Source organism: Podarcis pityusensis (genome assembly GCF_964106645.2).
Source record: "Podarcis pityusensis genome assembly, chromosome: 5".
Taxonomy (NCBI): Eukaryota; Metazoa; Chordata; class Lepidosauria; order Squamata; family Lacertidae; genus Podarcis; species Podarcis pityusensis.
In genome coordinates, this window is record NC_138032.1 from 32,625,648 (window position 1) to 32,639,339 (window position 13,692).

Sequence of the window (13,692 nt, forward strand, 5' to 3'; positions counted from 1 at the left end):
TGAGTTTCTTGTAAACTCCAGGGCTAAAGGCATAACAAGCATCACTCAGATGTCTATCTGGAAGGGGATTTTTATGCTGTATACCCATTTCCAAATGAAACATATTGCAAGCCATATGCCCAGCTTTATATAGCATGAGGAGTGGCCCCTGAGAAAGTACTTTCTCAACAATGAAAATGTTTGCTACATTCCTTTGAAGGGTTGCTACACCACAGAGTTGGCTTCAGGGATTTTTCATTATATATTTCATGTACAGTGCAATGTTTTCCTCCAGTTTCAGCGGAATGTAGAAAAAAATAAAACAAAGGGCTGAGACTTTAATTTGCTAGGAGATCTTTATTCTGAAGGGTTTACTCTCAGATTTCAGCTTGCAAGTTAGCTTCACTTTAGAAGAAAAGGAAAGGCATCTGAGAAAATATAATTGCTTTCTATCCAGTGGCTTACTTCTGAGTCATCTCTTTAAAAATTGGGTTGGTTGGCTTGCAGGTCAGGACTGTTTATGGAAAGCAGATTGAACATTTCGTAGCAATCCCCATTTGCCTTTGACTTTCGCACGAATTTCTGGAGTCACCACCTAGTGGAACACACAATATGCAATCCATGCTGAGTTTTATTAATAAAAATAGTAACTGCATATGAAAAAGGTCTTAGACATGGTAGGAAATCCTATATTGGCATGTTTAAATATTTGTTTTATGTATTTATATATCACTTAATACTCAAATGATCTCTAAGCAATTTAGACAATACAGCATATCAATATTATATACCGAACAATGAAACTGAGTAACTACAATATAATGCCATGCAATATTGAAGAACACTACAACACAATTCAATAAAATATCTCAAGAAACAAAAACAGCAGCAGCACATTTTGAAACATGTTTAGAGTCAGGAATTCCTTCCCTCTCCAGCCTCCCTCTTGTCAAAAGCATCCTGACTCACAAAATATTACACCTCATGCTCAATTTATGCCTTACTAATCATAACATATTTATTACCCATTCAATATCACCCACCCCATTCTACTCCTGCATCCCACACATGTCCACCAATATACACAAATGCACCACCAGCCCAATCATTCCAATATCTCAGTCCATCATTGATCACTACTACCAGTCACACATTCCAGGCAACAACAATGTACTGTGAAAAGCAAGGAGACAATGAGACCATTTACTGACGGAACTGTGTTAATAACAATACCAATTGTCATCCACCAAGTCACTTAGATGCATTCTTCCTGACAGCAATCTGCCTACTGCCTAGGTTGCTATTTTGTACTCAAGGACAGGTAGAACTGCACATTTCTTTAGAGTCAGGAATCCTCCCTGGTAGTCCTTTCTCTCAACCAGGAATGCCTTCAGACAATTCAACAGCCCATTGAATTCATTTCCTCCTTGATTCTCGTAACTATTTTTGGCACGCTTTTGAATGGAGCATAGCCATACAGATATATAGATTTATCTTTTGACCCATCATATTTACACAAAACCAAAAAAAGAACTGCAGAAGGAAAACACAATAAAAATGGTGTGCCGAGAATTTACATTTGCCACCTTTTGTGTACAGCTATCTGTGTGCCTGCCCTGTCAGTATTTAATCGGCATTACAATTTTTTTCATGATATTTTCCCATCCATATATGGTATTGCATCCTTCATTCCTGCAACTGTTAATCGGTATTACAGAACTGACAAATCAGAAGGTGGGGACAAATGCAAAAGGGAATGGCTACAGATATGAATAGGGAAGACAAATCTTGCTCCTCATATACAAATTCCAGTGTGTGCAGAACTAATGCTGAAATGTGGGCGGGCAAGGCCAGAATGTCAATAGATGAAGCTTTTCCCTATAAATGCATTCATATTTGAAAAGGCTTGAAAATGCTTAACATGCAGAATCTCTGCCTGCCACACACAGCTATTAAAAGACATAATAGCACGAATAGCACCCAGTCTTAACCCTAACCCGTACAAAGAAATCATGTTTCTTGAGTTGTAAACCACTTATGTGATGGTAGGTACTTCATCAGTTGATCTTAGGGTGACGTGCCTATATTCAGGGCAAGACCAGACATTTTTGCTTCAGATGGCTGGAGCAGTCAAAAGAGATTGAAGATTTGTAGCAACCAAAGTTCAGATACCCCTGCTTTGATAAAGTCAGGATTGAATTGTTAAAAAGCAAGCAGAATATTCTAAGAGCCTTTGTTGTGGTTATTTATTATTTACACTTCATAATAACTGCAGCAACCTTTATCAGTACAGGCCAAGCAAAAAGGATTTGCGCTGCATCAAAGTCTTCTGTTTTCCTCTGAAGCTGGGAAAGTAACAAATTTCCTCTCCCACTGCATTGCTACTATGATCAACCAGTCACAGAGGGCATGGTGAGGCTTCAGTGCTCAACATCCATCCAATTGAATTGCTGCTGTATACCAGGATCAAGAGAGTAATGAGTGAGATAGTAGCATGGTCAGTGTGGTACAAAAACACTGGCAGGAGTGCTAGATTGCCTCCACTAGTGCTTTTGCACCATGCTGACCCTGCACCTCCCAGTCTGCAGCAGCAACTCAGCCAGAGGTAGGTCAAGCGAGCAGTGCAGCCCAACTGCACCATCTACTAATGTAGTCAACTTAGCCTGCCCTGCCCAACTGCATTTTCCAAAAAAATGGAAAGGAAAGGAAAGGGAATAAACTTAACAAAGCAAGAGAGTGGATAACAATGCTGGAATGCACTTCGCAATTTTAATATTTTCCATACTAACCAGTCACAGAGATACTGAAATGCTGAATTTCTCAATTATTTTCTCTGGCTAACAGTCACCCCTCTATCAGGGAAGGTGAAGAAGGGGAGGGAACTTCAAAATGACTAAGTGTATATCTTGAAGATGAACCAGGCAGGACTCTAAACTTATCTGAAGGGCTTATCAATCACAGTTGTGACTTCATTCAGTTGTGCAAACCACTGAAAGGTGGAAGCAGGCTCATACCTCACAAAACACTTGCTTTGAATTTTGCTTGCATATTTTGCTCAACAATGTTCATTCTAAAGAGGAACTGTTCTTTTTTTTGCTCAACAATGTTCATTCTAAAGAGGAACTGTTCTTTTTTTTATAAGTGAAAGCTCAGAATCTAGGTCCACTGGTGAACATAGAGATATATAAAATCAATAAGTTACTCTGTACAGAATGGATTAAAAAAAAAAAAGAGCAACAAAGAGGAGGAGGAAACAACTGACATAATACTTTGCCTGGGGGTGGGGGGATAGGATTGCCGCTTCAGGGTTTTTAAATCAAATAATGTGGTGAATGTTCTAGCTGCAATAACAGCTGGGCAATAAAAATAAGGAATCTATTCAATATGTTTTGACGTTTGAAAAAGGATGAATAAGAACCAGAAAAAGATTGTTTCTGCTAAACAAAGCACACACTTTATTTCAGACTTCTGTTTTCAAATCTAGGAATTTGCAAAATGGCTTAAATAACTCCCTCTTCACAATCTGCTATGTAAAAAAAAAGTATACTTCAATTTATTCCAAATGAAATAGCTTCTGTTTTGATGCAACATTGTTCATTGCTATTTAGTTTGAGGAATGGCATTTCAAGTTCCTCTTCCCTTGTCTGCAGCTGAGAAATTCTGTAGACTATGCCTTCCTACTAACATCCATCAGGATATAATTGACTGGGCTATTTTTCTTTTCTTTTTTTAAGCCTACACATTACTGGACATGTATGTTTGCTCCACAGATGCAGGGAGAACTAGTCTTTATCCCTAATCCTGCATTTACAGGTGCTACTTTAGCTGTTACTCCCTAAAGGAAATTCATGCTGTTCTTGCTAAGAGGTTGCAGATAATATTTCCTTTTACTTTGCAGCCTCCTTCATATCTCCATTCCTAAGCCTACCCTACTGCTGGAATGAGAGTGGGTGAGGAAGACAAATAAGTTAGAATACTGTCTTCTAGACATTCTCCTGTGCCTGCAAGATGTGCAGTACTAGACAAGAATTCAGCAGGAGCTTGGAGATTTTGATTTTCTTGCCCTTGCTATAGAAATGGACAGTGCTTCTGTACCCTCACTCAGTCCCCACTGAAGATGCACATATTCCAGTTAGTGGCTGACAAAGATATGCACCACTTCTCTGAGGAATTTTTGTTAAAACATATTTTAACTTTTCTCAAAGTTTCTTAGATATTTAGCCTGAAGGACTACCTCCAATTTTGCTTGTATTGCACTTTAGATAACACTCTGTGGTCAACTGTCCATAAGTCATGGAGTGGAACACAAGTCTTCCGCATGCCCCCCTGCTACTGTGACCACACAGCATTCCAAATTGTTAGGAGTGGGGGAAATACTGCACAAAATGTATCCATTATGGAAGCTCTCATGTTAAGAGACACATTGAATTGTCTCTCAGGGCCCCTATTCTATACACCATGGGTAGGCAAACTAAGGCTCAGGGGCCAGATCCGGCCCAATCGCCTTCTGAATCCGGCCCACAGATGGTCTGGGAATCAGCGTGTTTTTACATAAGTAGAATGTGTCCTTTTATTTAAAATGCATCTCTGGGTTATTTGTGGGGCATGAGAATTCATTCATCCCCCCCCCAAAAAAAATATAGCCCGGCCCCCCACAAGGTCTGAGGGACAGTGAACCAGCCCCCTCCTGAAAAAGTTTGCTGACCCCTGCTATACACAAGCAATTTCTACCATAAAGAAACAAACAAAAAACAGCACATACATTCAGATTGATTTGAGATGTCAGTTCTGAAACCACACCCAGTGGATTCATTGTGCTGAAAGTTGCAATCCTATTCATGCATACTGAAGCCCTGTTGAACTCGAAGGAAGCGACTTTTGACTAAGCAGATGTGCTGACAGTCTTGCTGCACCCTAAAGACTTAACTTTGTGTGTGGCTTGAGCTTTCCTAGACCAATAAAAGGGAGGGCACTCTGTTCCATGAAAATCTATGCCACAATAATATGGTAGTATTTATGGTGCTTCCAGAAGACACCATGATGTGTGCGTGTCGGTGTCAGTCGAACTCTCCAACATATTGACCCCCAAAACTGGGACACGTGTCTTCCCGACCCTGCTTCTGTGTGAGTCATGTGACTCGTACGAGATCACTGAGCCCCAAAACATGCATTTTGGGGTCTTATTTTCAGAGCTCGGCATCCCAAACCAGGATGTCCCAATTTAATCGGGACAGTTGTGGGGTATGGTGTGTAGGAACTGCAAGCGGGGTGGGGGGAGGAGATGGCTGCAACCTCATCTATACCTCTCTTGTCATAGGGGGAGCAATAGGATTGTCTTAGATGCAACCTAGATAGGAGCACAAAAATGGGTATCAAAAGTGTTTGGTGGCTGATTTTTCTTGGACCACAACCAACCGTTTAAAGAACACCTTATTTTCCTTTTCTCCTACATGGTCCTCACACAAGAGTCAGCTAGCTACAATAAAGCACAGGATCTGATTGTTACAAACAATTCACTAATAACTGTTGACAAAGCATGGTTTGAGACTGATGGAGCTGGGGCAGTATCTAGCACTGGTTAATTCAACCAGCAAAATAACCTACTGAGAAACATATCCTATCTAATATTTTATTATTGCCTTTGTATGCATGGTATGACATCAGTGGAAAAGTACAAGCAGGAAGGAGTAGATAGATTGTACCTTACAAATTTCGCTCCATGGGCCTGGACCATGCTCGTTGACAGCCCGGACTTTGAAGAGATATTCTGTATTAGGTGTCAGATTATGTATTTCCAGATTCTGTTGGGCGATCCCAGTTAGCACTCCTACAAGTTGTGGCTGAATTAAATTCTCAGCTGCCTCTTCATCAACTACTTCATAATAAGCAACCTCAAAGCTATCAACTTCTTCTGTAGGACATGTCCAGTAAATCTATACACAAAAAGATAACACTGAACATATTTTCATGTTGCATTTAATGAGCTAAAACCATTAGTTTCACAGAGTTTAAATTTTTTAGCAAAAAAAAAAAAAAAAATTCCATTAAAATATGTCAATGATATATGTAGCGAACTTCTCCTACCATACCAGTATTTGGGATCACGTAGCAACATCTCAATGCTTGCTATTTGTAACCTTTAAATCTAATAACCTTACAAGGAGGGCACAGGGACACTCCACATTAACTAAGGCCTTTCAAACCCGCCCCCCATTTCCAACATTCCAATTTTGCCACCTTCAGATGGGGTGGCAAAATGGGAGGTGGACTCCACAAATACACTCATCAGCTCACCACCATCAAGTACATATGTTTCTCTCATGAGATTTCTAAAAATAGCTTTCGCCTTCTTCTGTGCCTGTAAAAAGTGCACATAATTCATCAACGAAGAGGGAAATGTGCACATTTTCTAGTCAATATGCATAATCCCCTATAGGCCCGGGATAATGTCTTTATATTGAGTGCATTTTTTGTACCTTCTCTGGCCATTATGCACAATTCCTAACAGGCTTGGGGGGGTGTGCCTATCTTGACAGAACTTTGTACATTGTCCAGTTGATGAGCAGGGTGGAGAGGTTAAAGAGAGAAAAATTGTTGGTTTCATGTGACTGATTTTTTGACTAGGTGGAGGTTGGGGTTTTGTTTATTTTTGTTTATTTGTTAATTAATGTGTCTGGTTATTGCTTTTATTATTTATGTTTGGAGACCTTCAGGAGACAAGCAGCTAATAAATAAAAAGAATGACATTATGCATAATCTCCAACAGACCTTGGGGAATGTGCGCATCTGAACTGCATTTTGTACATTCTCCAGGCAAATAAGCACATTCTCCGGTTAGTAAACATAGTCCCCAATTAATAACAATAACAATAACAATAATTTATTACCTATACCTTGCCCATCTGGCTGTGTTTCCCCAGCAACTCTGGGCGGCTCCCAACCGAATATTAAAAACACAACACAGCCTTAAACATTAAAAACTTCCCTAAAAAGGGCTGCCTTCAGGTGTCCAAGAAACATGATCCCTCTACCTCTAGTTTAGAAGTTTGTAATCTGCAGCCACCAAGCTGCTTCTGGTCCACAGCCTAATCTTACAGGGCTCACAACATACCCTCCCAGCAGAGCAACAGGAAGAACAGATGGAGCTCCAAGGGGAAAATTTCCTTTTCACCACCCTCTGCTGTTCTCCATTCAGCTGAGAAGCACAAGGGAGGAAATCACAGAGAGAGGAAAGCAGGTCTGACAAAGAAAATCCCCCAATTAAACAAGTGCAGTGGTACCTCGGGTTAAGAACGTAATTCGTTCTGGAGGTCCGTTCTTAACCTGAAATTGTTCTTAACCTGAAGTACCACTTTAGCTAATGGGGCCTCCCGCTGCCACCGTGAGATTTCTATTTTCATCCTGAAGCAAAGTTCTTAACCCAAGGTACTGTTTCTGGGTTAGCGGAGTCTGTAACCTGAAGCGTCTGTAACCCGAGGTACCACTGTACTTTCTCAACACAGAAAAAGTTGGGGACCACTGCATTGGGCAACATGCACTGGCTTGGGAGCCCCCTGTTCTCAGATGCAGCAATCACATTTTCAAGCAAATACCTGAACAAAACATCTGTACATCTTTTCCATACTGAGGAGTTTCTCAGAAAGGGGTGTCAGGGCACAGGTGATTTGTAGGAACAGGTATTTTGGGTCCCCCCCTTCCTGCTATTTTGCCTGAAAAACCCACTGTTTTCGACTGAATCAGAACAAATGTCAGTCCTCAGTGATGTTTGTTCTGATTCAGCAGTAATCAACAGGTTTCCCCAGGAAAACTGGCAGGATGGCAACAACAAACCACTCAGACCCGTGCCTAGAAATCACGGGCCTGTGCCTAAAAATAATGGCACAACCGGAAGTGGGGATGAGCCCTTGGCCTACAAAGGCTCTCAGTGCATGTACAATGTGTATGAAACATTATGTAAAAAAATCTTACCTTAGCAAGAGTTGGAAATACAAGTGTTTGGTAGACGATAACAATGCCAGGAACAGTGGTAGATTGGGCTTCTCCATGTAATTCTGGATTGTAGTAGATACCTTGGTTTTGAAACCTCCTATCGCTTCTTGAAGTATCTGATGCTGCGTCCCAAACTGCATACATCCCATTATCTTTCAAGTTAGGAGGTAAGGATTTGGGTCTTAGATACATGTCGTTCATTATGTCTTGATCTAATGAAGTAAATGATGCTAAAGACTGACTACGATCCATTCCTAATGGATTTGGGACGTGCGCACTGGAAACATCCCTTGGAATCATTATGTCAGAACTGTAGGGGTAAGGACTTTTGCCTGTTTTATCATACACTTTCTTTGAAAGGGCTGGGAAAATGGTTTGTAACTTTTGTGCAAGTTCCTCAAAGTTGACTTTAAGGTGCTTAATAGGGTCTTCCCTGAGAAGTGGGCTAGGCTGATAAATATTAGCAATTGCATCTTCTATTTCAACTACTAGCCCATATGCAGACTGCAGGAAGGCAAGCTGGCTTTGTTCCTTTAGAGCTTCCTTAGAATACTGCATAAGGCTGTCCATCTGATCAATTCTCTTGCTTGTGTATTCGGCAAACTCGTAAAGTGCCTTCTGTTTTTGAATCTCAAGGTTTTCTACTGCCTCCATCAGCTCTTTCTCCCGTTGTTGAAGGATGCTCTGTAACCTCATGAAACCGTTCCTGATCTCCCTCCTTTTTGTTTCTTTATAGGACTTAAAATTGTTTTTTAATACAAGGACTTCCATTAGATCATTATCAATTATAAATCGTACTGAAACACACAAAAACAATCATTATATCACAAAAACAATCATTATATCACTGTTCATCTACTCATTCACAAAATGTAGTAAAAGTTAAAAGTGAGATAGGGTTTCATATAGGTTGACTACATTTGGCGTGAGCTGTATTGGAAACAGCAGCTTCACTATGGTTCAGTTCAAGACGATAAGTTGGAGTCCCATTAACACAATGTAAACTGGATTTGAATGTACAGCATTGTGGGAACAATTCCTCAAAGTAAATAAAAAATTGGACAACAATGATCAGATTTCCCACAGTGTTTTTAAATGTGAAGAGAGCCACCAGGGGTTGGTGGGTTGGTGGAGCAGAGCTGTAGGTGCTATTAATGCTCTCCTTTGCTGTTTCCCCCATATATAAACTCTCTCTGTTGGAACAGCATGTTGAGTCTGTTGACTGTTGAGTCAACACATACATTGGTCATATTCACACGATATATTTAAAGAATCCTGGAAGCTGCAGTTTAAGGGTGCTGGGAATTGTAGCTCTGTGAGGAGTGAACTACAGTCCACAGGATCCTTTGTGGGAAAGTTAAATTGGCAGAAATGTGCTATAAATGCACGGGATGGATGTGACCATGCTTGTGTGCTTACCCTCAAAGAACAAACAGCAGCTCAGGAGTGATTACATAATGCAGAAATCATGGGGAGGGTTAGCACACTTGCAGCATTGCCCCAATCTGACCCCTGCAGCTACATTTACAATTTCAGAAAGGCCTTGATGACCCGTCTACATGCGATACCATTAAAGTACATTCAAAGTGCACACACACACACACCCCGCCGCCAAAGAATTCTGGTCACTGTGGTTTGCTAAGGTGTTGCTGGGACATGTAAATCAGTATGAGCTAAACTACAGTACCCAGAAACCTTTGAAGGAGGCAAATGTCTTTTAAAGGTATAGCATGCATGCATCCATAGATGTCCCTACATTATGTCTATTTCACTACTCTTTCAGTGGTTTTCAGATAAAATGTACATACAAACCTAAGATTTACACAATGTGGGTGCCATTGCACCGGTGTGTTTATAATTGCACTTTGAGACTCATCGAAGCCTATATTACAATAACAAATCAAGCAGAAGGAAAGTAGTTAAATACAAACAGGGACCTTTTTTAAACTTTGCAATAGAACCGAATAATGCAGCAGACAGTTTTGAACATGCTAGTGGCAAAGGAACTGTGTCATGATCCGTGTGGTGGGCATCAGCGCAGTATTCACAAAGCAGTTCATGGTCATCAAGACAGTATTTTGAGATCATTGAATCACCATGGATCAAACAGTTTCTTTCTTCCCAAACTTCGTCACTGATTTTGGCATAGACATGATTTTGGTACGAGATATCCTGGTGAAAGTTCCTCAGGCAAAGATTACAGTAATTCAACTGACATGTCACACATCTCTTGGTGGCCTTCCGGCGCTCGTCACAAAGTTGGCAATAAATCGGTAGCCGGCTTCTGTCAAACCTCCACCGCAGAAAACCGTATCGACGCATATATTTCCTCGCCAATCTGGCTCTTAGGTAATTCATCCGCAGCTGGATTTTCTTAGCAAATGGAAGGCAGTGGGCTTTGTTGCAAATGGGGCATGTGATGATGAAGAAGTTCTCTGTGATCTCAGCCTCAAGTTGGCTCTTCATTATGCACTTATCGCAAATGCAGTGATTACATGGCAGCATAAAAGGTCGGAGAAACAGCTCTTGGCACAAAGGGCAAATAAGCTGGTCAAGAAAAGCATGTCCCGATGATTCCTTATCCAGCGAAATGACAGATGAGTTGCTTATCAACTTGCGTCTGAGCATAAAAAACAACAACCAAGAAAACTTTCAGTTGTAGAGAGTGAAGCCAACAACATTCACAATTACCCAACTTGTAATATGAACTCATGTTATGAGTAATGCTTGGCTGCGGTGTTCCGTTGCACCAGAAGCGGCTTAGTCATGCCTGCCACATGACCCAGAAAAACTATCTGTGGAGAAACGTTGGCTCCCTCGGCCTATAAAGCGAGATGAGTGCCGCAACCCCAGAGTCGTCTGGGACTGGACTTAACTGTCAGGGGTCCTTTACCTTTACCTTTTTTACCCCTAAAATGCATCTGTGGTTTAGATTTAACCCAATCCAGAATTCCTATGTTCCTTTTTCCTCCCTGTCTCCTGTCAAATGTTTTCCCTACTTTGTGGTTTGGGGTGGCAGGTGCAGAATGGCGATCTTGTTAGCAATCTCAGTATCACCAGAAATCCTGCAATGACAATCCTGAAGGTGCTACTGACCTTGGGAAATACAGCTTTCCCAGGATTCCCGAGATGTTGTTTAATGTCCTAGATGGTAGGGATGAAGGCCTTACATGGAGGCCTCGCAGTAAGGTTTTCCCACTGGTCCTGCTGCTACTAGGTCTGCAAGTGAAAAGACAAGGAGGCTTGCGTGGGATGAGACTCATATGAAGTTTGGAGAGATATGTGGCGTGAATCTTTCCTGTGCCACAAACTCAAAAAACCCTTAAAGTAAGGCACTTTTTCTCTTTCTCAGCGCTTTTGCTCATTCTGTGCTATGGGTAAATAACCCGCTGCACAGTATTTTTGCTTCAGGGTAACAAAACTAATCAAAACCCTGCTTGAGAGATGCACAGGAGAAGTGAGGAATGTTTCACCTGTGACTATCCTGCACTGAGCAGAAGATTGGACTAGGTAACATTCAAGGACCCTATATCATTCTATATAGGTAGTATTGGTCATCAGTTGGTACGTGTTGTATGAGATGGCAGCTTCAGTTGCATAGATTCCCTGTGTCTAGTCCAATGAATAGGGTCTTAAATCTAGGGTGTAGATCTATTATTATTATTATTATTATTATTATTTAATTAATACCCCACCCATGTGTCTGGGTTTCCCCAGCCACTCTGGGCAGCTCCCAGAACATTAAAAACAGAATAAAACTTCAAACATTAAAAATTTCCATAAACAGGGCTGCCTTCAGATGTCTTCTAAAAGTCAGATAGTTGTTTATTTCCTTGACATCTGATGGGAGTTCCACAAAGCTGGTGCCACTACTGAGAAGGCCCTCTTGCCACTGACAGCACCCAACTAACCACAGGATAGGATGCCATATCTGTGTTGCCTAATACCCCATTGATTAAGGGCATGTAGAAAGCCCCTTGGTCAGTCCCCAGTGTTAAGTATAATTGATTTAATTGATGCAGAAATGGAAATGTATGTGTATTAATGAAGGTTTAAAATGGAAAGAGGCTAAATGTGTATTGCTAACATTGGGGTTTTTCCACAGTAGTTTTTCAAAGGACTCTAAGCTCCTAAATGGGTTAATGATTACTGGCTTCTAAAACAAACCATAGTTCTGTCAAATTCTTACCTTCTAAGTCTGTACCGATGCTTGTAAGGTATATAGTTGAGGTAGTTGCAGCACGTGCTTTCATAGCACTGGCAGTCATCATTCTCATCTGTGCAGCACAAGTACTTGCAGTGTGGATTATTAGCACAGGAGCAGCAGCAGCAGCGGCAATTTGGGTTCTGTGAGCATGTGCAGTGGCAGCACTGACAGGTTTCATCTTCGCTGTGTGGACAGTAGAAGCAGTCACAGTTCCGTTCATCGCTGAATAGAAAACGCCAACACAAGCAGCATGCGAATATGGATCTGCTGAACAAGTAACGCCGAAACCTAACTAATTCATAGCAGCACGGACAACCTGGGCAACATGGACATGTCAAGCAACAGTGACATGTTGCGCGAGGCATGACTTTTCAGGAAGATATACTGGTTTTCTCCAGGCCCTTTTGGTCCTAGAAAGCTGTGCTTGCTTAATGATGACATCACAATGGCTTTTACCAATGAGGATGGGTGTTTCTTCACATATGAAAGTGGCTTGTCAGTTGCATCATAAAATATGTCACAATGACTAGGACAACTAATGCTTCAAATTCTTGTACTCATATGAGGCATATGGTCAAACCATACGGAAAAATCTGGAATGCAACACAGAGCATTGAGAAGTCCTGACAATGTATTTTCATGGGACAAATTCACTCATTCTAGGTAGTTCCTTTTGGAGTTCTTCACAGTTCCTTTGGTATCATCAACACACTGGACTACCTCATTGCTCACTCCTAATTAAATCATTTATGAATCACCATGGCAAGGGGAATTGTTTTGTGGGGATGAATGGCTTATTATTATTTATATCTCTCAATGCCCAGATGGCTTATAAGTGGTTTACAGAAATATAATCCAACTGCACAACATTGTTGGAACACAATATAACTAAAAATACAGAACAATGCAACCCCATTAAAATATAACAACCATGATGTAAATGTGCAACAACATTTGCATTTATATCCCACTCTTCCTCCCCAAGGAACCCAGGGTGGCAAAACAGGAGTGAGGCAAAGGATACAACAATACCAGTGTTGCCTTCTTCCAGAGATGTATTTGGGGGAAATGTTTGCCAGACCATCCTGGGGGCGTCACCACCACCAGTGGGGACAAAATTCCTCCTTCAATAAGAACAACAAAGAGGTGAGACAAGACTGCCTCTTGTACCCTGAAGCACAAGTATCCCTGCTCACAACATTGCACCAAGTTTCTCTATTTGTTCTTCCCCTAAATGTCCCTTGGAAAGCGTCAGCTGGACTTTTTGGCACAGTTGAAAGTTTCATATACATTAATGTTTTGTGCTATTTACCACCCAGAAGACTACAGGGAGAAGTGAACTATTTCATTCTGAAGGTTGTATTCTTTCTGGGAGTCACTTGGCTGTGGTGGTTGAGACCAGAGGCAAAATAGATGTGACTGAGTGAGGCAACGGATGTGATTCTTACCTCTGTGCAGTAGACTACATTCCAGCTATGTAGATATCCATCTTCAATCCAGCAAAACAAGAGACATAA

At 41.2% G+C, this 13,692-nt stretch overlaps 1 protein-coding gene across 1 annotated transcript; it reads right to left on the reverse strand.

Annotated features, from left to right (window-relative positions):
* Nucleotides 1-316: 316 nt before the first annotated feature.
* On the reverse strand, nt 317-12,615 carry TRIM42 (tripartite motif containing 42). Its single transcript, XM_081006305.1, has 5 exons — nt 12,158-12,615; nt 9,906-10,588; nt 7,948-8,765; nt 5,682-5,912; nt 317-574 (listed from the first exon to the last, which is right to left on the reverse strand). Exons 1-5 carry the CDS (start codon nt 12,538-12,540, stop codon nt 488-490), a joined length of 2,202 nt encoding a protein of 733 aa, XP_080862431.1. The 5' UTR covers nt 12,541-12,615; the 3' UTR covers nt 317-487.
* Nucleotides 12,616-13,692: the final 1,077 nt, after the last annotated feature.

Bases quoted from the DNA above. Each gene is read 5' to 3' on its own strand.
- TRIM42 (XM_081006305.1), bottom strand. From the start codon at position 12,540: ATGCCTCGCGCAACATGTCACTGTTGCTTGACATGTCCATGTTGCCCA. The intron at 10,589-12,157 runs GTAAGAATTTGA...TTTTATGCTCAG, and splicing joins CATCGGTACAGACTTAGAAG to ACGCAAGTTGATAAGCAACT. The intron at 5,913-7,947 runs GTAAGATTTTTT...TTTTGTGTATAG, and splicing joins TATTTCCAACTCTTGCTAAG to ATTTACTGGACATGTCCTAC.